Below are 24,024 nucleotides of genomic sequence, written 5' to 3'. Positions count from 1 at the left end.
ACAGAAAAAATAAAACAGTTGCTGGAAAGGTTTAGCATGCTTGATGCTAATGCAGCTGAAACCCCAATGGTCACAGGTTATTTATGTGAAGAGTCTCAGGAACAAGAAGAGTGTGACAAATCTCTGTATCAGTCCCTGATAGGAAGTTTGTTATATCTTGCTTGTTGGACTCGCCCAGACATATATCAGGCGGTACATTGCCTGAGCAGGAAAAATATGTCACCAAAGCAGAGTGACTGGAAAGCAGCTAAGCGTGTACTCAGATACCTGAAGGGATCTGTGAACAACCAGTTATGCTTGAATGCATGTAATGGGGAACTGACTGCGTATGCAGATGCATCATGGTCAGATCAGGGGAACGCGAAATCAACGACCGGGTATGTGTTGTATTTTGGTAAAGCACCCATACATTGGAAATCTGTAAAACAGTCATTTGTAGCCATGAGTTCATGTGAAGCAGAATATAGTGCTGTGAGTGAATGTATAAACCAGGTGGAATGGTTTGTCTATCTCATGAAGGAACTCAATGTGTCTGGACAATTACCGGTAAAGGTGTATACTGACAGTCAATCAGCGCTACAACTTGCGACTGAGCAAAACTTTAAAGGCAGAAGTAAGCATATAAGAATAAGATATGTCAATGTAATTGAATCTGTGAACAAAGGCTTGGTATGTATTGTAAAGTGTGCCAGTGCTGGTAATGTGGCAGATCTATTTACTAAAATTGTGGATTGCAATAGATTCATGAAACTAATCAAACTAATCTGAAATCCTTGAGAAGGAGTGTCAAGATTACAAGTCTGTCAGTTAGTTTGACAGGTGCAGGATAGATCAGTGAGATCTAAGGATGATGTAATCAGCCTGGAAAGTACCTGGGGAGCTAGAGAAAGCTGGCCTGATCCAGTTAGAGCCAGGTGGCTGATGCAATGCAGTAGCAATGCCAGGATAATTGGATATCTACTGTGATTGGTGGCGGTAACCACCAGGTGTATATAATGAAGTGAAACCGCAGTTCTATGCGGGATGTTATGAGCGGAGAGTGTGAAAGGAGTATCTGTATATATTTCTGCACTGTACAAATAAACTACACTTTTCTATGTGGCCGTGGACTTTCTGATCGGTATCCTGGACAAGACTGCTAATCCGCTTGGCTTCCGCGTCACCCTCCTGGGTGTCTGTTCTAGAGTTGGGGAAAAAGTTTCCCAGATTCCTCACTTGTGGTTCCTTGACCATGCTTTGTAGAATTTTCTGCAGGTGCAGTTAAATCAGCATGGATTTACATAGGAAACAGAACAGAAAGAATCACATGAAGTTGACAACTTAAACAAAGACTAGCACTCTTACTGTCTTTGAGAAACATAATGGTAGACATTTACTCCACAAGTGGAGATTCAGGCCTGAGCATCTAGTTACCTACTGAACTTTTCTGTGGTGGTTCTCTATTTACTATTAGGTAGGGATCCCTGAAGAATTATAGCAGCAGGAAACAGTTTGGAAATCCTGCCCCCCTTGGGGAAAAAACTTTCCTGTCCTGAAGCTTGTAAATGCTGGTTTCTCTTCTGTCCTCTCCTAGTGCTGCCAAGTCATAGCTGACTTCTGGCAACCCCGTAGGGTTTTCAAGGCAAGAGACGTTTTGAGGTGTTTTGCCATTGCCTTTCTCTGTGCGAGCTGAGAGAGTTCTGAGAGAACTGTGACCGACCAAGGTCACTCAGAAGCCTTCGCGTGAAGGGGAATTGAACCCGGTTCTCCAGATGAGATTCCCCTGCTCTAAACCACCATGCTGGCTCACTAGTATGCCATCAGAGGAGCACATTCACATGGCCCTCTTGTCGGCTTTTTTTTTTTTAACCATTCTTTTAACCAGTCCTTTCTCTCTCTTTTTCTGCTGGTGGCTGGCTGTTGCTCCATTTCTGCATTGTACTTGAGCACTTCATGGTGACGCCTACAGCCCCCAAAAGCTGCTTGGTGCTTGCTGACCTTCTTATGTCACAGACGTATCTCCACATAGCAGTGGCAGATTCCCCCCACCCCCGTTGGTTAGGGCTGAAATAGGGGGGACTGCAAAGGGGGAGGCACATCCCCAATTCCTGTTACGAAGTGTGTTAGACCTGCTATTACCGCGCAACTTAAAGTTGCTCCCGTCTGTGCGTCTTAGAAAGGACCAGACCACGGCCGACTGCAGAAGATGAGCATTCCTGACTGGCATCTTGCAGTGCTGAAACTGCCTGCATGCAGGAGAGCAGAGGTTCCGATCAGGCTGCAGGAGGACTGGGGCCCGCCCCCGCGAGGGCTGCCACCCTTTTCCCCTCGCCGCCTCCTGCTCGCGCAACCCGCACTTTCAACCTCCTGCTGCGCACCTTTCTCCCCCGCCTCCTCCACGGGCCCGTGACGTAGCCACGCTCTTCTGGAGAGATGGGAAACCAGCCGCCGCCGGGAGAGCGCATGCGTACGGCTCCTAACGGTTCCCGAAGAAACCAAGAAGCAAAGGTTCGTGGGCGTGTCCTCTCCGCACCGACGGGCGTGGCCTAGCTAGGCCTCGCCCTCCCGCCAGCTTTCCCCGCCCCCTTTTCCCGGCGGCAGCGGCGGCTGCTACTTAGCCTCTGGTGTGGAGGCCGGAGAGAGCGGCGGCCCGGTCGGGCGCGGGGGGAGGTCGGAAGATGGCGGCGGCGGCGGCCGTCACGGCGGGCGCTCTGCTTTGGGGCTGGATCTGGAACGAGCGGTTCTGGCTCCCCGCCAACGTGACTTGGGCCGATCTGGAGCGGGACGGTGCCGGCGACGGAGAAGGGCACCCCCGCGCCGGCCACGTTCTGGGCGCCATCCCGTGGGCGCTCGGCCTGCTGGCCTTGCGGCAGGTCTTGGAGAGGTACTGAGGGGCGCGACTGCGGCCGGGCGGACCTCGCCCCGCCAGGTTACGGCGGAAGGGGGGGGTGTTCAAAGCGCACTTCCGCCTGACGCGGTGGGTGGGGTGGGGTGGGGTGGGGTCCACGCGCGGGGAGTGCTGGTTTCACCCTCCGCCGGAGGTGGCTGCGATCCTGGCCTGCTCGGGTCTCCTGAGTCCCGCAGGGCTTTTACTCCCGGGCAAGTGCTGGGCCTGGCGCCACGGCTTTCAAGTCAGCCCCAGCCGCTCGGCAGAGAGCAGCTTTGCCATTGGCCATCCCCGCTGGCCCTGCAGGAGGCCAATCTGGGTGGCTTTTGCTTGAGGTTTGGTATTGGTATTATGGAATCCTAACTCTTCGGATTCGCTCCCTGGACTGCCATCCTCTGCGCTCTTGCTTTTGGGAGGGAGTCCCGCTTAGCTCGATCAGGTTGTCTTCGAAGCCAGTGGGGCTTGGTTTTCTGGAAGCATGTATCATGTTTTAAGTTCATAGGCGATCCACAGCAGAACGAAATGCAAGGAAAAGACCCTAAATTACTTTTTTTATATAATGGCGCTTGATCTGGATTAATTAATGTGCAGCCCCGTCTTTTACGATACAGTTCATACATGCTGGGAAATGGACTTTACTGTTTTAGACTGCAGGTGGTGCAATTGCATTTTCTCACGTTCCTTCGGTGCTTAAGAAAAATCTCCCTGCAAGTAGAAAACTAGTGCAGCATTGGCAAATGCTGGGTTAAGTCTTTTTCCTTTGATGCAGTAAGTTTTTAATTTAGGAGGAGTTTTTTTTTGCCAGTGAGGAGTTACATTGGGGTATCATTGAAAACTGGTAGTGCAAAGATGTAAGTGCAGGAGGGTGATGCAGGGGGTCCTTAGAGAGAGAAGTTACCTTCTTTATGGTACCACTATTGTTAAACTTCTTGCAAAAACTGCAGTTCTCACTAGTCCTTCAGTTAGTGCGGACTTCATGCTGGGAAAAACCTTTTGCCGCCTATCAGTAATCCATACTGAGCTATGAGAACTGGTGGTCTGCCTCAGTACAAGTAGCTTTATATGTTTGTATCTGACCTCTTCAAAACTGCTATATAAACAAGTATTTGTAGTGGTTTGGTGAAAGTGGGTTTCATCTTTGTTCCCAAGATGTTCCCAAGTAGTTTTTAAACCACTCTTCTGAAACTGTTTATTTATTGATGCTGTAATTTACTGCATATAGCATTACCCGGTATCCACAAATAGCAGTCGAGCCTGGTAGCCACCTTCTGTTTTCTACTTTAAAAAACAACAACAACCGGTGTCATGTCCCATCTGACATGGTGAGACTTTCAGAGGTGATTTGCCATTGCCTGCCTCTGTGTGACGACTCCGGAATTCCTGAGAGGTCTCCCTTCCAAATTCTTGTCAGGGTTGAACCTGTTTAGCGTCTGAACTGACAAGATTAGGCTAGCCTGGGCTATGCAGGTCAGGATCAGCTGCAAAGTCCAGTCCCACCAGGATAAGGTAATTCCTTTGCTTACAAGACCTTATATCAGGGGTGGGGAGCGTCAGGCCTGGGGGCCATTTAAGGCCCGCGAAATCATTTGGTCTGGCCCTTCGTGGGTCCTGGCAGATCGCTAGCTCAGAAGGATCTAAGACTGGTGATCCGCCCCCTCTTGCGGACAGGAATAGCCTCTATTCAAGGCAGATATGAGTTTGTTTTGCCGAGAAAAGGAACCTTTTCCCCCCTTGCAGAAGAGTCATTAGCTATGGAGCTGCTAGAACCGCCCAAGAAACTGTTAACCCTTTCCTACCCGGGTCACGGAGAAACGTATTCCCTCTGTACTACAAGAGGGCTGGGAGCGGAAGTGGCAACAATGGAGGGGTTAAAGGGGGTAGGGCCAGAATGCATGGGGGGGGGGGCTTCTTAGCCAGTGTGTCCTCATTTCATTCCTTCAGGTGGAGATAGCAGGAGCCGGCTGTAGAATCCTGCCCCGACCATGTGGAGCAGGAGCAACTCATGCGTGCGGCTGGACGGCTACACCCAGCTGGTGCAACAGACCATCCTGGGCCACTAGGTTGGCGAACCCACCACTGGTTGGATGCCTGCCTGCCTGCGCTGGGGGGTCATCTGGGGCAGCTGCCTTCTTGGGGCTTGGTCGGCTGATTTTTAAGTTGATAATTTTGTATGGCCTGTGAATGATGTTATAAATATCCAAATGGCCCTTGGCGGAAAAAAGGTTCCCCACCCTTATCTTATATGAACAGGGTTATTAAAAAGAAAATGATTCTTTCAACTGGAAAGAATTAAACTTATCTTTAGTGCTGTTAGCGTCACTCTTACTTAAGTTATTGAATACAGAAAATGACTCCTAATTTTGTAACTTTAACCAGTTTTTATCAGTAAATAAATCATTTTTATACAATCTGAAATACTGTACATCATGTACATTTTCTGGTGATGGAAATTTCTTCCACAAAATGTGAACAAATTTGGGTCAGTTCATAACATAGGATTTGAGCTTATTGTTGTTGGTATGTATTTGCTGTTAAAAGGACTAGTGTGATTTTACGCACGTGTATTCACTTTTTCAGGTAACAATTTTTCCATATTAAGGAGTAAGGTATAATTTAGTGGCAGAACACATGTTTTACATGCCAAAGGCTCCCAAGTCTAGGGGCTGACAACTGTAGATCAAAGGATCCTTGGTAGGAGCACACAGAATGATTGGTGGATAAGATCTTCAGGCCTATTGCTGTTCAGAGTAGACTGCTGGGCTGGCTGGACCAATGGTCTGACTTGGTATACTGCAGCTTTTAGCAGAAACCAGTAATACATCTGATTTTAATTTTAAAACAGATTTCTGCATTCTTACTTGCTTCCACACTTGTAGTGAGTCAACTCTACACATTGTTTTCTGTTTTTGTATTTTGTCATCAAACTGCTAGGAAGGATACTTTGGCATCTCAGTTGTGAAATTCTCCTTATGCATTTGGGAGAGAGAGGCAACTTTTTCCTGTTTAGAAGTCTCTTGGCTTCTTTGATTTTCATGCATAAACATTCATATTTGTGTACTAAAACCTCTCAATTACCTCTTTCCTTGCACTAATCCTTGGGAAGGAACGCGGCCTGAGTTCTGTGCTGTAACTTAGCCCTGGGAGTGATGACTAAGAATTTGAGCCATATAGTTCTACAGTTGTATATGTTTCTACAGCTGTTATTGTTTTTCCTTTCTTCCCGATCTATGATCTATTCCCATTTGCTGTCTTACTTTATGAGGAAGTGGGTATATTTCTGACTTATTAATGTAGCATGCTAATTTCATTTATGTATATGTGTATCTGGAGAACAAATATTCAATGTATAGATTTCAGACAGGTAATTAACTTTAGTTCTTTGAATCTGGGAAGATGGCAGTGGGTATTTTTTGTAGGGTTCTCACTTTCAGTTTTGCCATTGTTACTTTGAAACTTTGAGAGACTGGTGAGATCAGCTTTTATCTTGAAAGAGCCATGCTCAGTCCTGATCAAGAAAGGCTTGCTTAAACTTAAGTCTTGTTGAATTTTTTAGAAATATTTTATTATTTTTGTTTGTGAATATAAAAAAAGGTAAAGGTCCCCTGTGCAAGCACCGGGTCATTCCTGACCCATGGGGTGATGTCGCATCCCGACGTTTCCTAGGCAGACTTTGTTTATGGGGTGGTTTGCCAGTGCCTTCCCCAGTCATCTTCCCTTTACCCCCAGCAAGCTTGTGACTATAAGACTGATGAAATTCTACTTGTCTCTCCAATTAGGAAATGGAAGCTGTTTATTTTTCTCAGATGAGTATCATGCATTTCTAACTCAAAATGGGTCCTCAAGGCAGCTCAGGGTTAGTAAATAACACTGCCATGCAGAGGTTGTAGAGATTGTCTTTGTCCCACCCCATCCCTTCAATTTCTTGGCTACCAGATTAATACAGCTTCACTTTATTAAGATGGTAGAGATAGTGTGCAGTCTGAGCTGGCAGGTCAGAGCTCACATCTGCTAAACCAGGACCACACTCTGCTCATCCCTTGTTAAGGAGAGGCTTTCCTATTGAGTATTTGAAAGCTGGGGGCAAAGAACACTTTATCTGTGCACTGACCTAATTATTGAGAACCTAGGAAACCACGTTTCACTGGAGATTTGTAATTATAAATATACCCACAAGCACCTAGAGTACTCATGCTATTGCTATGAATATATTAAATATTCAATAACAATATTCATTTACAATACTGCTTTAGTCATATATGAAGCCAGTTTTTTTCTCATTAAGATCAGCAATTGTTAAGTTTCAAACAGTTGTTCTCTGAAGTTAGTTTCTGACTCTTTTTCCTGGTGGCTCTGAAAGTAGCAGAATTTTTCTGGGACTGGAAGGACGGCCCTCAGAATGGAATGATGGTCCCTGGAACCCGATAAACTGCTCTAGGATTGGAATGTCCAGAGCAGATTATTTGGTTCCAGGGACCGTCATTCCACTCTGGGGCCAGTCATTCTAGTCGCAGAAAATGTCTCCTACTCTCAGGGCCATCATTCCGCTATTGGAGCTATTACTCCAGTCCCAGAGCAGTCTGTCTGGGCCCAGACACCCTCACTGTAAATGCATTGTACATTTTCATTTCAACTTTTTGAGTGATGTAATGTAAGCTCTAGCCCTGTGGCGAACCCATAAACAGATTTCAGCAGACGGCAAATCCACGAAAGCAGTTTTATTGGTTAGAATTGACAGGTTTCAGAAGCCATATTCAAAAGGACACTAGTACGGGGCAAAGGCAAGGTGCACAGCATATATGGAAAAGCAAAAGGAGATAACTGGTAACCTAGGCAACCCCCCTCCCAGAGGCAGGAAGGAGCACTTGGCGATTCCCACAGTATGGGAATCTATGAAGACTAAACACGGGGCACAGACTGGCCTTGGACAGAACAGCACAACAGCACCTGGGAGCAGCACAATCGCACTACCGCATACCATCCTCCTGGGTTGCTCCTGACATTCTGCCCCCCTAAAGACCCCCCCTCATCCTCCCACCGTGGGTTTGTGAGGGTAGGCTGCATTAAATTCTTGTACTAAGCGGGGGGCGGAGACATCACTGGCGTGCACCCATTCATCCTGGGCGGGACCAAAATGCTTCCATCGGATCAGGTACTCAAGGGCACCGTAGCAAATGCGAGAATCCAGTATTTTAGCCACTTCAAAATGCTCCTCTCTCCCCCCCCCCCATTTCAGGCACTTTAGGTTGTGGTTCAGGATGCCATTTTTGGGAAGGAACAAACGGTTTTAAAAGACTGACATGGAACACAGGATGGATTCTTCGTAGGGACATGGGCAAGGAGAGTTCCACAGCCACTGGATTAATAATCCGGGAAATGGGGAACGGACCTACATACTTGGCACTGAGCTTATCACATGGGCGGGTGGATCGTAGGTTCTTGGTGGACAAATAGACAAGATCCCCCACTTTGCATTCCATACTGGGGGAGCGATGTTTGTCAGCCTGAACCTTGTAATGCCGTTTGGCCCGCTCTAGATTTTTAACCAGCCATGGCCAGGTTGTTTGAATAGAACGCACCCATCCGGCCACATCCGCTCCCACCCCCTCCTCAGAAACATCAATATGACCGGCGGGGCCAAACTCTTTACCATGGACAACCTGGAAAGGGCTGAATCCTGTGGACTGGTGAACCGCATAGTTATAAGCATATTCAGCAAAAGGCAACAGGTCTACCCAATCATCTTGATGGTAATTAACGTAACAGCATAAATAGCATTCCAACATCGCATTTACCATTTCAGTCTGACCGTCCGTTTGGGGATGGAAGGCACTAGACAGTCCTTGTTCTACTCCAACCAGTTTGAGAAAAGCCTTCCAGAATTTGGCCACGAAAGTTGACCCCCTGTCCATCACTATCTTGCGCGGGAAGGAATGTAGACGGAAGACATGTGACACCAAGAGACGGGCCATTTCGGGGGGGAAGGGATATCTGCGCAGGGTACAAGATGCACCTGTTTCGAAAACAGATCAGTAATTACCCAAAGAACTGTCTTTTCCCCACTAGGGGGTAGGTCCGTCATGAAGTCCATTGCAGTCACTTCCCACGGTTTCGAAGGAGTCTCTAACGGCTGTAAAAGTCCGGGCGATTTGCCCTGTGATCGTTTGGCCGCTGCACATATGGGGCAGCTGCGGATGAAGGAGTCCACATCTGATCGCATGCCCGCCCACCAAAACTGTCTCCGTAGCAAATGCAATGTTTTGAGTTGATTTGTTCCCAATGGTGGCCAATTCCCATTGCCACTCCGTGAGTGAGACGATCGACTCGCCCCCCCCCAAATCACTGCCATCCATTTGAGCAAAGTGAACAGGTGTCGGTAAAGGGACTGACTTCCCTTGGAGCGCCTTAAAGGTGGTTTCGTTAATTAACGAGCGGGCACACCCTGAGTCTATTAAGGCTTTAACATGTAATTGAGGGCCTTTTCTATAATGTCGTAATATCACATCTACATACACAGTCTCTTCTACTTCACTCACCATGACAGGAGCCTTGGATTTCGCAGGAACACCTGCGGAGGTCTGCGGTATCGCTCCCTCTACGGCAGACTCAGTCCATTTTTTGGCTGGTCGAGAGGAGACTCCAAGTTAAGGGCTGGGGAGTTCCAATGGTCGCTCTCCTCTGAAGATGCAGGGCTACTCTCCCCAGGAGTAGCAATTGTAATCCTGGACCCTGACGGGTCCGCTGGCGAAAGGTCCACCGTCACTTCTCCGGCGTGTAGAGCTGGGGGCGCTTTTCGTCTTGGAGGGATGCTCTGTTCGGCTGCGGTGCCTCTCCCCCGGGCGCGTCCTCTCCTGTGAGGAGTCCCATCTGGCTGGGGAGTGGGACTCGGCAGCCCCGGGACATGACGGACAAGTGGCAGTGAAGTGACCCATGGCCCCACAAACGAGGCAGGCTGCCCTTTGAAACCGCAATGCTAGGTCTGGTGGAGGTAGAGCCGGCTTCCGCGGGGCTTGAGGAGTGGCAGGTTTGGGAGGGTTTTTCTGACTTCCCCCCTCCCTGGCCTGCCGTCGGGCAAGAGAAATAAACTGGCGGCGGCTTTCCACTTCTTCCACCATTAAAATCCACTCTTCCAATGTGGCTGTGTCTCGCTGCATGTATGCCCAGTTTAGAATCTCAGGATGCAATGCTGCTCTGAAGTAGTGAAGTAGTGCACCTAGGCAACCCCCCTCCCAGAGGCAGGAAGGAGCACTTGGCAATTCCCACAGTATGGGAATCTATGAAGACTAAACACGGGGCACGGACTGGCCTTGGACAGAACAGCACAACAGCACTTGGGAGCAGCACAATCACACTACCGCATACCATCCTCCTGGCTTGCCCCTGACATGTAATGTATTTCAGCCCTGATCTGGGTAACTCAGGCTACCCCTATCTCGGAATCTAAGCAGGGTCAGCCCTGGACACTCTTTGGATGGTAGACCACTAAGGAATACCAGGGTTGCTATGCAGAGGCAAACCACCTCTGAGTGTTTCATGACTTGAAAACCTTACGGGGTTGCCATTAGTTGGCTGTGACTTGGTGGCAAAAAAACATGATAATTTAGTTCAATGGAGCTCATCCAAGTCAGTTGGTATTCCTGGCTCCCATTATATCCAGCGCACATTCCAGCATCTCCTATTGATCCTAATGGGCAATCCTGTCATTCATCCCTCCTTGTTAAATCAGCTTGGCTTTCATTCTCTACTTTAAGTTTGGCTTGGATTCCCTAGTTTAACTTTGTGTTAGACTTGCTGCATTTCCCCGTGGTTCTACTGAGATCATCTGGTTCTGCATTGGTTCTGTTGGGAGGCTTTTGGATGGTGGCTGCTTTACTTTCTGCCAATTTTTTTGCTTTGGAGAAAACATGGAATTCTCTCCCCCTCCCAGGAAACAGTGGAGGATGGCTGGGGACACCTTGTTCAGGGGCCCTTAAAATTGGACCTCTTGGCCCAATTCACTTGAAAGTTGGGGTTAATTAGTGGTCGGGCTCCAAAAGCTGCTCTGTTTGTGCCATTTGCTTAAACAACGCCTCCAGCCCCCCAGAAAGATTGCCTATAGGGAACAATGAAGCTGAATCATATCAGAATACTGGGGTGGGGGGGGGGAAGAGGATCTGAATACCAAACTGGTATTTGGGAGTTGAATAACCTGGAATACTGATATTTTTCGGCTCCCTGATATCCAGGTCCAAAAAATACAGATTTTTTTTCATGGTTCACATGCCTTATCTCATTCATTTGTGTCCCCTAATTTGGAAAGCAGCAAAAAAAGTACTAAGGCATGTCCCAGTATTGAATTTTTCAGACTAGGCTGTCTTTCATGTTTCCAGATTCAGAAAGTCTGTTCTCGGCATTGCCGTTCTGTAAAATATGTGATTTGGTTGGAGCTGACTCCAGCTGCATGGCTCCCACTAGTTGTGCTATCATGTCTCCGAGATTATGACTTAGAATCACATGATTACATTGTAATAAAATTATAAAACTCATCAAACCAATTATGGAGCATTGAAAAAAAGAAGTGGATGCAGTACATATTGAAGACAAGATAGGCCTTATTTAGAGATGGTGCAGCTGAAGTTTATTTATTTTTGCAATTTATAACCCGGCAGAAGCCAGGCTTATTTAAAATACATCAATGTAACTGAAAATAAAATTAACCATAAATTCTACATTTAAAAACAATAAGAACCCAGTTAAAACTTAAAACTGTAGATGGCACCTAAATTATCCTCATGTTGCCAGAGATAGGCGGCAGGTTACCTCTCAGCTAGTATAACATAAAAGGAGGGGGGATAGGGAGGCCAGCAAGATGACATTCACAGCAGTCCTTAACCATAGACCTGGTGGATAGCTCTGTCCTGCAGGTCTTGTGAAACTCTTTAAGATCCTGATGTCACCAGACAGAGCATTCCACCAGACTGGCGCCAGGCCTGGCTCTCGTAGAGGACAGCTGCACACTCTTAGAGCCAGGGACCACCAGTAGATTGTGATCAGATGATTGGAGAGATCTTTGGGAGTATACCAGGAGAGGTGGTTCCGAAGATACAAAAGTCCCAGGCCATGTAAGGCTTCAAAGGTCCCAGGCCATGTAAGGCTTTAAAGGTCAAAACCAGTACCTTGAACCTGATCCAGTACTCCTGCTGGAGCCAGTGCAGTTGGTGGAGCACTGGCTTTATATTCTCTCAGGGCGAGACCCCTGTAAGGAATCAATAAGAGTTCACTGGTTCCAGGCCCTTCTTCCCAGGGCTCGCCTGACACTGTCCAAACAAAGTCTACCTGGAACTTCAGTCCTGCAGCAGGAATCCCTGAAGTTCTGTGCTCCAGTCCTTGGTTCCCCTTTTCCAGCTTTCCACCAGCCTGTTTCTCCTCCTTGACCTGTTTTTCCTGCCACCTGCTCCAGCCTAGGCCCACCAACTGCATCTCTCCTCCTCCCTCCTTCCTTCTGGTAAAAGGAAGGCCAGCCTCTCCAGAGCCAGGGCTAGGATATATAGCCCCTTTGAAATTCGTGTGTATAGGCTGATGTTCTCTTCTCTGAGGATCAGAGGACATCTGATCAGCGGGTGTTTCCTTTTCCTATGCTCAGGGAGAGGCAGGATATTAAACCTTTTGCTGCCTGCCCTCTGCTGGAAACGCCCTGAACTGTCAATTCTCCTCCTGCCTCAGAGGGAGAAGCAGCGTTGGAGCGAGCTCCGTAGCTAGGCTTGGCAAATTACTCCTTTAATCTACTCTTTCCAACCTTACCTTCCTATATTCTGTCTCCTAACAACTGTCTCCCTCCGTTTGTCGTGTTCCCTTCCTCCCGTGGCCGCCCTTTGTCCTTTTGTGCTCCGTTTCCCCCCTCCCTCCTGCGCCTCCATATTTTCCCTCTCGGAGGAAAATGGCGGCGTCACCAGAGCAGTCTGGGGAGGAACTCCTCTCAGGAGACGAGGCAGCTCCTTCCCTCCTGCCGGCACAAGCCAGCAGAAAGCTGCGGAGGGAAGGTCAAGCGGCGCCAGGAGACTTCCGCCGCGGCGGCCAGATCAAAGAGGAAGCCGGCTGAGGACGACGGAGAAAAAGGCGCGAAAAAGACGCGCGCCGAGAAAACAACCGCAGAGCCTCCCCGTTCGTCCCTGATGGGTGACGAGGGTGAGAGTGCAGAGGCCGCCCGTATTGCCAGCTCCAAGGGAGAATCGGCTACGTGCAGTGCAGGCGGTAATGTACAAACCTCCCTTCCCCTTTTAATGGCGGGGGGGGGGCAGTGAACAGGGGATGCTGGAGTCAATGAGAAGGGCTTTAAGAGAGGAATTTGCTCTTCTTGGGGAATCGTCTTCCAGAGGGCCATCAAGTTCAAGGGCATCCTCCCCATCTAGAGGCTCTGTGCGTTCAGAGCCTTCAGCCCAAACAGCCCAAGGTTCCAGCTCTGCCTGGCCAACGAAGGCAGCCAAAAAGGCAGCCCCACCCCACATTTCCAAGACAGCTCAACAGCATCTCTCTTCCGAGGATGAGGAGAGAGAAGAAGGGCAGTTCTCCTCAGAGGAGGAGCAGGAAGGGGGGGCCCAGGGCCAAGATCTCCACCCACGTTTATTCAAGGGGGAAGACTACCAGTCCTTCTTATGTAAAGTCATGGCAGCCCTTGACCTCCATGAAGATGAGGACACTGAAATTATTAAGAGCAAGACTAAATTCAGGGGCTCTAAGGAATTTTTTGCCAGATTACAGTCTAAACCACTTTCAGTTCCTTTCCCTGATTATTTTGAGGACTTAATTAAGGCAGAGTGGCAAAAACCCATGTCAACTAAGCAGGTGCCAGCTTCAATAAAAAAGTTGTACACCCTGGAACCCAGAGCCATGACCTTATTACAAGTACCCCTGGTAGAAGCCCCCGTGACAGACAGAAGCCCCCGTGACAGTCCTCGGGCTTAATATCAGAGGACGGGGCAGGTAGCATAAAAGACCCCCTGGACAGGAAAATTGATTATGCCACAAAAAAGGCGCATGAGACTGCAGCTCTGTCTATCCAGGCATCAGCCACAGCAGCCCTGGTGGCAAGAGCTAGTATAATGTGGATTAGGAAGATTATTGACTTGCTTCCACAGGAAAACAAGAGAGTGCTGGATGGCCTAAACAGGCTCCTAAAAGCCTCCAACTTCATGGCCGATGCTACCCTGGACTCTATGTCCTTCATAGCAAAATCTTTGGCAGTATCCTCGGCGGCAAAGGGCAGCCTGGATTAGATCCTGGTCGGCTGACGCAGGGTCAAAATCCATACTTCTGGGATACCCCTTTGAGGGAGGTCGTCTCTTCGGACCCAAACTAGATGACATCCTCATAGAGACAAAAGACAAAAAGAAGGCATTACCTAAGTACCTCAAGAAAGATGGAAAACCATCATTTTCACATTCCTTTCGGCCCTTTCGGTCCTCCCACTTCTTGGCCCGCCCCAGATCTGATGGACGAAGAGGCGGCTGGAGTTCAGGCCGAGGATCCTTCAGGAGAAATTCAAGATTCGGAAAGGGATCTAACTTCCAAAACCAAGGTGCAGAGAAGTCACCCCGATTCGGTGACAAACAAAACAAGCAATGACTCTTCAGCAGTTCCAGTAGGGGGCAGGCTTATTTATTTTGCAAACATCTGGGCCTCTCCTCACACAGATGCCTGGGTGCAACAACTAATTCGCCAAGGCTACAGCATCGAATTTCTAAGACCCCCTCCAAATCGTTACGTTATATCTCCAATCTCTCGAAGACCAGACAAAGCCCTTCGGACCCAGGCAGCCATCCAACACCTCTTAGAGATTCAGGCAATAGAACACGTCCCAACCTCAGAGCGGCGAGAAGGGGTGTACTCCTTTTTCTTTACAGTGCCCAAAAGAAATGGAGATTGGAGGGCAATACTGGATCTGAAGTATGTCAACCGCTTTGTCTGCAAAAAACACTTCCGGATGGAGACACTCCGCTCCATTGTGGAGGCTCTACAACCTCGGGCGTACCTCACATCTATCGACCTGGCGGAGGAGTATCTTCACATCCCGATACACCCATCCCATCACAGATACCTACGCTTTACCTATGGTCAACTACACCTTCAGTTCAGGGCCCTCCCCTTCGGCCTTACATCTGCGCCAAGGGTCTTCACCAAAGTCCTGGTATCCATCGTGGCAATCCTAAGAGAGCAGGGAATTCATATTTTCCCCTACTTAGACGACATCTTAGTAAGCGCCCCTTCGGAACAACTTTCCCGCCTCCACACAGACCAAGTTGTTCAGACCTTGATCCACCACGGCTTCTTGGTGAACATGTCAAAGAGTCTAACTACGCCTGTTCAATCAATACACCATCTGGGAGCCATCATCAACACTTCGCAGAACAAACTGTTCCTTCCTCAGGACAAGATCTCCAAACTGATAACCCTAGCCAAAACCACCATGATGGCGAGAACGACAGGTCTCTCTTCTCTAGTAAGTCTTCAAGGACTTATGGTGTCCTGCATAGGTCTGGTACCATGGACTCATCTACACATGAGGTCTCTTCAATGGTTCCTGAAACCTTACCAGATACAGATCTCCCAAAAGAGAAACCCTCGCATTGTTCTGTCCCAACAAGTCAGGAGCAGCCTCAAGTGGTGGATACGCCGGGAAAACCTGACCAAGGGACTCTCGTACATACAAGACTCTGCGATTCAGATTTTTACGGACGCGAGCTTAGAAGGCTGGGGAGCAACTATACAGCATCACATAGCGCAGGGTCAGTGGACAACGTCGGAGACTCGTCTCCATATCAACAAACTAGAGTTGAGGGCCATCCACAAAGATCTTCTTCAGTTCCAGCCAATGATAGAGAACAGACACATCCTCATCAGGACGGACAACGTGTCTGCGAAGGCGTATATAAACAGGCAAGGAGGGTCTCGTTCCTCCTCCCTCCACGCAGAGGCCCTACTCATCCTCAACTGGGCGGAAAAACATCTCGCCTCAATAAGGGTGGAACACATAAAAGGTGTCCTAAACTTGCAAGCAGACTGGCTGAGCAGACAGACGGTGGACGAAGGAGAATGGACTATAAAAAGGGAAATCTTTCACCTCATCCATGCGAGGTTCGGTCGTCCGTCAGTGGATCTGTTAGCCTCATCGAAGAACCGACAACTACAGAGATTCTTCTCCAGGTACAATCACCCAGAGGCGGAGGGCGTTGATGCCTTAGAAACTCCTTGGCCAAGGGAGACACTATATGCCTTCCCGCCCCTCCCGATACTCCCCAAGGTTATCCGGAAGATTCGAACAGAGCAGGCCCACGTCATCCTGATTGCGCCTCACTGGCCTCGCCGCCCTTGGTTCCCAGTACCCAGGGATCTTCTTCAACAAGGCCCCATTTTGCACCCGGACCCGGCGTGGTTAAAACTGACCACTTGGGACTTGAAAGGCAGCGGATGCTGAGCTGGGGATACTCAGAACAGGTAGTGACCACCATGTTAGAAGCCAGAAAATTGTCAACAAAACGCATATACAACTTTACCTGGAAGATGTTTGTCCGCTGGTGTGCTAGAAAGCGAATGGATCCCCTAACCATATCAACAGCAGACCTTCTTCGCTTTCTACAAGATAGTTTGGACCTTAAACAAAAGGCGTCCACTCTTCGCAGACAGGTCGCGGCCATAGCCACTGTAATCACCCATCTAGATGGCTACCCCACGACTCGACACCCTCACGTCACCACCTTCCTAAAAGGGGTTTCCTACATATCTCCGCCTACTGTACACAGGTTCCCTACCTGGCGTCTGAACTTAGTTCTAAACGCCCTGACTAAACCACCGTTCGAACCTTTAAGAGAGGTCGCCTTAACCTTCCTGCGTATGAAGGTTCTTTTTCTCATCGCAGTCACCTCAGCGAGACGAGTTTCGGAGTTGGGTGCCCTTTCTTCCAGGGACAGCCTTTGCGTATTCCACGCAGACAAAGTGGTCCTTAGGCCGGACCCAACTTTCATACCGAAGGTGAACTCCGGTTTTCACAGGCAACAAGAGCTAATCCTGCCATCTTTTTGCCCCAATCCGACTCATCCAAGAGAAAAGAACTGGCACACCTTGGATCTGAGGAGGGCACTCCGAATTTATCTTAAACGTACTAAGCCCTTCAGACGCTCGGAGGCCCTTTTTGTGTCAATTTCTCCACCCAACAAGGGATCCAAGATGTCTAACCCAACCATTAGCAAGTGTCTCTAACAATGCATTCAGCTCTCCTACAAACATTCTGGGATGTCCTCTCCGCAGGGGATTACAGCGCACTCGGTGCGTAGTGCAGTGACTTCAGCGGCCTTTGATGCGCAAGCATCAGTGGAAGAAATCTGCAGAGCAGCCACTTGGTCAAGCCCCTCCACATTTGTCAGGCATTACAAAATCAACACCTATGCCTCTGCGGATGTGGCCTTCGGGAGAAAAGTCCTGCAGCAAGTAGCGAAGGATCCTTAATCCCACCCAGATGTCACAGCTTTTGAAAATCCCGCTGATCAGATGTCCTCTGATCCTCAGAGAAGAGAACGGAGCCTTGGCTTACCTGTGAGGGCTCCTTCTTTCTCTGAGGGAAGAGGACATCTTGCCCACCCAGGGTGAAGAAAATTAAGAAAAGGATCACGATGTGCTAACTTCAAAGTGCAGTAACCATCCACTCTGTCCCGGGTGTTATTACCCACGGTTCTAACAATCACTGTTTTTTCATGTTACGTTACCTACTGTTACGTATTTACAACCAATTATTCTTGCATGTTTTTTCTGCATTACGCGTTATGTTATTGTATTATGTGTTATGTGCTTCCTGTCTCTTCACTGCTATGGAAGTCCTCGAATTGACAGTTCAGGGCGTTTCCAGCAGAGGGCAGGCAGCAAAAGGTTTAATATCCTGCCTCTCCCTGAGCATAGGAAAAGGAAACACCCGCTGATCAGATGTCCTCTTCCCTCAGAGAAAGAAGGAGCCCTCACAGGTAAGCCAAGGCTCCGTTTATCACAATATTCTCTTCCTGGAGGAGAAAACCTATAATGGCAGCAGGCCATAAAAGAGACCCATTTTGGGAATATTTTAATGACGTTCCTCTTCCTCACAATAATTTCATAATTATCTGTCTATATGTTTCTAATAGTATAAACAAATCAGCAATTTTTGATATACCGTATATACTCGGGTATAAGCCAACCCCCCAAATTTGAGACCAGAAAAGGGAATGTCTTATTGACCCGCGTATAAGCCGAGGGTCAATAAGAAATTCCCTTTACCGGCAATGCTGCGCTCTAAAATGGCGGTCGCCATTTTAGAGCGCAGGGATGGTCTTGCCCCTGCCCCAGGTCGCCCTCCCACCGGCTTCCTGGGCCCTCCCGACCCACCCCGACCCCAGTGCCATCTAGGGGGGGAGAGGGAAGAGCCCCTGAACTCGCGTATAAGGCGAGTTTTTCATCCCAAAGTGAGGTAACTCTGATAGAAAAGCAAATTGTTATGTATGCTGCACTGGGTGATTGAAGGAGGACATGTTCCAGTCATTGTGTAGAATGTTGGGATGCAACTCCTGCAAGACTCGTATGCTTGCTTTGGGCTACCTCGTTAGTTATCTTTCTGACATGGAATTTAATTATGGAGCCTGAATCCTTAGGGCCAAAAGAGATGTGATACAAGCTGCAGGCAAAGTGTGTGTGTTATATGCCATTAGGTTGCATCTGATTTATGGCAACCCTATGAACTGAAGATCTCCAAAACATACTATCATTAACAGCCTTACTCAGGTCTTGTAACTGCAGGCCGTAGCTTCCTTCATTGAGTCAATCCATCTTGAGTTGGTCTTCCTCTTTTTTTATTGCCTTAAACCTTTTCTAGCATTATTGTCATTTCCAGTGAGTCTTGTCTTCTCATGATGTGATCAAAGTATGATAGCCTCACTTTAGTCATTTTAGATTCTAGGGAGAATTCAGGCTTGATCTAGAACCCTCTTATTTGTCTTTTTGGCAGTCCATGGTATCTGTAAAACTCCAATACCATATTTCATGTGAATCAGTTTTCTTCCTGTAAAGTGTTTACCCCATGTAAAAGTTTTGTGCACTTTATTCTGTCATGTCTAATTGCATTTACCATATGCATTGGCTCATTCACACATAGCACTAACACTAGCCCGGGTGAATGCTGCACAGGAATGGGCCAATATGCATGATTACCTGCATTTTAACATGGGTCATGTCTTGCATGAAACTCTGTAAACTCCTGATCTGTGTTCATGGAACTTACAGGACATATGCTATCTAAATGTTGGCTTGTTTTTTTCCCCAAGCAATGATGAATCTGTGGGCAAAGAAAGGGAGAAAAGCAAAATTTGAACTAGCCTTCAGGTTCTTCTCATAAAATCATTTACTGGGAATTGGCTCTAACTCCATTTCCTGAAGAACTGTGCTTTGAACTCTTGCACTGGGCAATAGGATTATTTTCAAAGATGTATTTTTTCTTCCTCTGTTGCACACACAGAGGTACTGTTTAGTGGAAGGAGAGAGTATGCAACACTGTAGTTCTAAAAAGTTGACCTACATCAGTAAGCTTATTGAAATGATACGCATATACTTTCCAAGTGTCTCATATATAGTGGGAGGGAATATTACCAGACAGCCTGTAACATTGCTGTCTAAGGATTACATGATGGGTTTTGAATAGTTCAATTGAAACTTTTTATTGGAAGTGAGAGATTATGAAATTTGCTGAAATCAACACTTGTAAATTCCTTCTCATAGTGCTGTGGATGAGAAAGTAGATTTTAAAAAATCGGATCCAGCTCAAATTCATTCTGCAAATGCCAAAAATTCTGCTCAGATGTACTTGTCTGTACAGGAAGACTTACACGTGCAGTAATTAAAAATGAATCCTGAAACAAAATTGTTTATGTTCATGGCTTCTGTGCAGTCCCGTATGGGAACTGCGCTTGTGCAGGCCGGCCGCAGAGATTTTTTTAGCAAGTTTCTAGCGAGGTATATATCTTTAAGAGTGCTTATCCGCCCTCCCCTCACTTTGTGTCTGAGCCTAATGGCTCTTCCCGTCCAAATGGACACATGGGGAAGGGGAGCGCTCCTCCCTCAGTTCTTTCTCTGCCGCCATGGAGTAAGGATTTGGATTGGTGAGCTTCGTGAATTCTCCGTGAGGGAATTTGGTGAGGTGAATTATTTCTTCAAAACAACCTTTTAAGAGAGCTTTTGGGCGATCATGGTCCTTCTCAAGAAATGCTTCGTTTGCTCAGATGGCTCAGAGCAATGAGCATGAGAACTGCCTTTTTTGCCTTGGCAAAGGCCACATTTCCGCCTCAAGGAATGCGGCCTATTCACGCCCAAAGCCCGGCAGGAACAAGCTGCCCTCTTAAAGCTTCCTTATGGGAAAAGACCCTAAAGGTGTTGGATAAATCTGTCCAACCTACTAAATTGAGGGCTCCGTTGGTGGCTTTAATTCAGCTGCAACAGCTGGACCCGTCTCAAGACAAGCCCTCCAATAAATGGGCAACGTCTGGCCATCTGGCAAAAAAGCCAAGAAAAACACCAAACATTATCGCCGCCGAAGGATAAGTCAGCGCCGAAGAACGATAAAGGCGAAAAGCTGCCCTCGAGCCATGGAGGCGACACTGCTAAAGTTGTGGTACCTGCCTCTCCTCCGCACTGGAGCCGAGCGCTATCTAGATCACCACCGAAGCATGATCAGTGGCAGCAGATGGAGATGATCTGTTTTTCTTCATTGGAGGATGGAGATCTTGACATCCCGGTGCGGGACGTGGATCCAGGATCGGGTGACCAGTCGAGTATCATGCCTTATGGCCAGTGGGGCCACCACCATCATTATTGGTCCTGTTGCCCCAACAACCTTGAACCGGCTATGATTGGGGGCAGTGGTCTCCTTCAGCCAAAGCCTCGCACCATTATGGGACTCGTGAGGCTTTGCCCAGACCTTCTACCTCAGCTGCACAGAGTACCCATCTGATTGGGAGGGTGAGGGTGAGAAGGACATGGACTCAGAGACTCTGAATTTACCTTGATGCCCTCTCCTGATGACACTGTTGGGGACCCCTCCCCAGTTTCCCCCATGGAAGATCTTAAATTGTATAATGACCAGATGATCCACATAGCGAGATCTCTGGGGGTTGAAGTGGGGGTGGCGGAGCCTAAACTTGTTGACCCGATTATGGATGTCCTCTATGCTGCCTGCTGCTGAATCTTCCCCAGTTCATCTTCCCATGGTGAAAGGGTTACTGGATATCGTCCAGACTATCTGGGCTATGCTGGCTTCGGCATAAAGAACATTGAAAATTTGTATCGGGTAAAACAGCCGGGGGCAGAGATTTTGTATCACCACCCCCGGCAAATCTTTTGGTCACAGAGGCATGTGCCTCCAAAAACAAGTCTAGTTCTCAGTCCTCCCCTTCTGACAAGGAGGGGAGGAAACTTGATACCCTAGGAAGAAAGCTATACTCTTCAGGGGCTTTAGCCCTAAGAGTGGCCAGCTTTTCTGCCATGATGGGCAGATATCAGATGTTTTTATGGGAAGGTTTTCAACAGTTAATTGACCTCCTCCTCGAGGAAAAAAGTCTGTAGGAAAGGCCTTACAAGGTGAAGGCTACAAGCTGGGGAGACACCAGCTTAATGCCGCTTGACATGTAGCGGACGTGGCGAGTAGATCCATCACCTCTGCCATTGCACTAAGGCACCATTCTTGGTTGCGTTCTTCGAACTTGGCACCAGATGCTAAGGCCAAGGTTGAAGACATGCCATTTGACAAACAAGGTCTCTTTCATGAGCAGACAGATGAGACCTTGGATAAAATGAGAAAGAATAGGGTCAATGCCAGGTACCTTGGAGTCACCCAGCAGGGGTTCCAACCAGGCTTCAAACAGAGGTACTACCCTAGACAAGGACTACCACCCTACTCGGGTAGACAGTCTAGGTACCAGCCCTATAACTATCAGCAACAAGGCCAATCTAGGCCTTTTTACCCTAGATAAATGATTCCAGAATAAGTCCAGAGGTAGGAAGGGGGCTCAGTCTCGCCCTGACATGTCCATGGGGAAAAAGCCTGCCTCCTTATTAGTTCAGGTACCCAGGTTCCTGTGTTACAGTTTCTTGACAGATTGTCTGTTTTTTTTAGGGAAACTGGTGTTCTGTTACTTCGGATTCTTGGGTGTTGTAGTTAATAAAGTTTGGATATTATCTGGAGTTTCGTTCATTCCCGCCCTGTGGCCCTCCAACCAGGTTGTCACCCCCTAGTCATAGCCTCCTTTGCCAGGAGGTCCGCCAGCTATTGGAGAAGGGGGCAGTTACTGAGCTTCTCCCATCTATCTCACTTCAGGGTTTTACTCTAGGTATTTCCTGATAGACAAAAAAGATGGAGGAAAAAGACCAATTCTTGATCTGAGGCAACTCAACAAGCATCTCAGAGTACGCTCTTTTCGTATGCTGTCACTGCAAGAGATACTGCCCCTGCTTAATTGGGGAATCTGGTTTTGGGTGCTTAATCTGAAAGACGCTTACTTCCTCGTAGCCATCCAGCTGGCTTGCAGGAAGAACCTGAGGTTTCAATGGGATGGGAAGTTTTACCAGTACACAGTACTCCCATTTGGATTAGCCACAGCACCAAGGGTCTTCACTAAGTGCATGACAGTGGTCGTGGCATACTTAGCTGAGCAGGGCTGCACTATATTCCCATATCTGGATGATTGGCTTCTGGTAGGGGATTTCCCTCAGTCCCTTACAGATGCAGTGGGGAAAGTGGTGCACACCTTGACATCCCTGGGGCTAGTCATTAACCACCAAAAATCTAGATTTAGAGCCCACTCAAAGGATTTATTTTATTGGGGCGGAGTTAGATGCCTCGGTAGGAAGAGCCTTCCTCCCAGTATTCAGACACACCTCCATTAGGCTGTTGGTGGACTCTTTCTCTAGATGTAGGCACCAGCAGGCATTTAGGATCCAAAAGCTGCTGGGTTTGATGGCCTCAACAATATCAGTGGTGGCTCATGCTACGCTTCGCATGAGACCTCTGCAAACTTGGTTTCTGTGAAAGTTTACTCTTAACGTGGACCCCCAGTACAAAAGACTCTCCATGCCAAGGGAGGTCCTTCGTTCCTTGGCTTGGTGGGGTGTAGAAGCCAACCTCAGGGAGGGCATCCCTTTCAGTGTCCAAACTCATGATATTCAACTTTTTCAGATACGTCCCTCACAGAGTGGGGGGCGCATTGTGTGGGGGAGATGGTTAATAGTTTTTGGTCTGCACATGAGGCGACTCTGCATATTAACCTCTTAGAGTTCCGTGCCATCAAATATGCCCTTGCCTCTTTTGCAGGGCTCGTGTCGGGGAAGAAGATATTGGTGGCCACTGACAACACATCCGCAAAGTTTTATATAAACAAGCAAGGGGCATGGGGTCTTCAGCCCTCTGCCAGGAATCTACAGCCATATGGGAATGGGTGATCGGACACAAAGTCTCCCTCAGAGCCATACATATCGCGGGAAGCACCAATGTAGAGGTGAACGCCTTAGTAGGGAATTTTCAAGGCAGCACGAATGGTCCCTCGAGGAGTACCTTCGGCCAGTATTCCAAACTTGGGGTTGGCGACAGATTGACCTTTTTTCTACCTCACACAACAGGAAATGCTAGGCTTTCTGCTCTCGGGCAGGAAGAGATGAGTATTCTCTCATGGACACATTTCAGCTGTGCTGGCAGGGCCTCAGGATATATGCCTTCCCTCCTTTCCCCCTCCTCAACAAGGTGGTGGGGAAATTAAAGGGAGAAGGTGCTTCAGCTATACTCATAGTCCCGTATTGGCCAGTCAGACCTTGGTTCCCAGTACTATGGGCATTGGCGAGGGGGTGGTTCATCCACCTCTCCTGCCAAGCAGACCTGCTTTCGATAGGTCACATTAATCACGATGTGCAAGCACTGCATCTGACAGTGTGGTTAGTGAGCCCTTAGACCAGTGGCCTTGGGAAGTAGCAGAGGTCCTTTTGGCCTCTTGCAAACCCTGCACAAGAAAGTCTTATAACTCCAAATTAAACAGGTTTACCCGGTTGGCGAAGGGAAGGAACTTGTGTCCTGAGCTTTCTCCACTCCCAGATCTTTTTCAGTATTTGTTATTCCTGAAGCAGGAAGGGCA

General features: G+C 48.1%; 1 protein-coding gene across 1 annotated transcript in view; it reads left to right on the top strand.

The window, feature by feature from the left end:
• Positions 1-2,657: 2,657 nt before the first annotated feature.
• Positions 2,658-24,024, top strand: part of CERS5 (ceramide synthase 5) — an 89,818-nt gene continuing 68,451 nt past the window's right edge. Inside the window, exon 1 of the mRNA XM_056859555.1 lies at positions 2,658-2,863. Coding sequence (XP_056715533.1) covers positions 2,658-2,863 — 206 coding nt within the window. The remainder of the gene's footprint in view (positions 2,864-24,024) is intronic.

The sequence above is a fragment of the Euleptes europaea genome, chromosome 1 (genome assembly GCF_029931775.1).
Source record: "Euleptes europaea isolate rEulEur1 chromosome 1, rEulEur1.hap1, whole genome shotgun sequence".
NCBI lineage: Eukaryota > Metazoa > Chordata > Lepidosauria > Squamata > Sphaerodactylidae > Euleptes > Euleptes europaea.
This window is presented reverse-complemented; position numbering and strand designations above follow the sequence as displayed.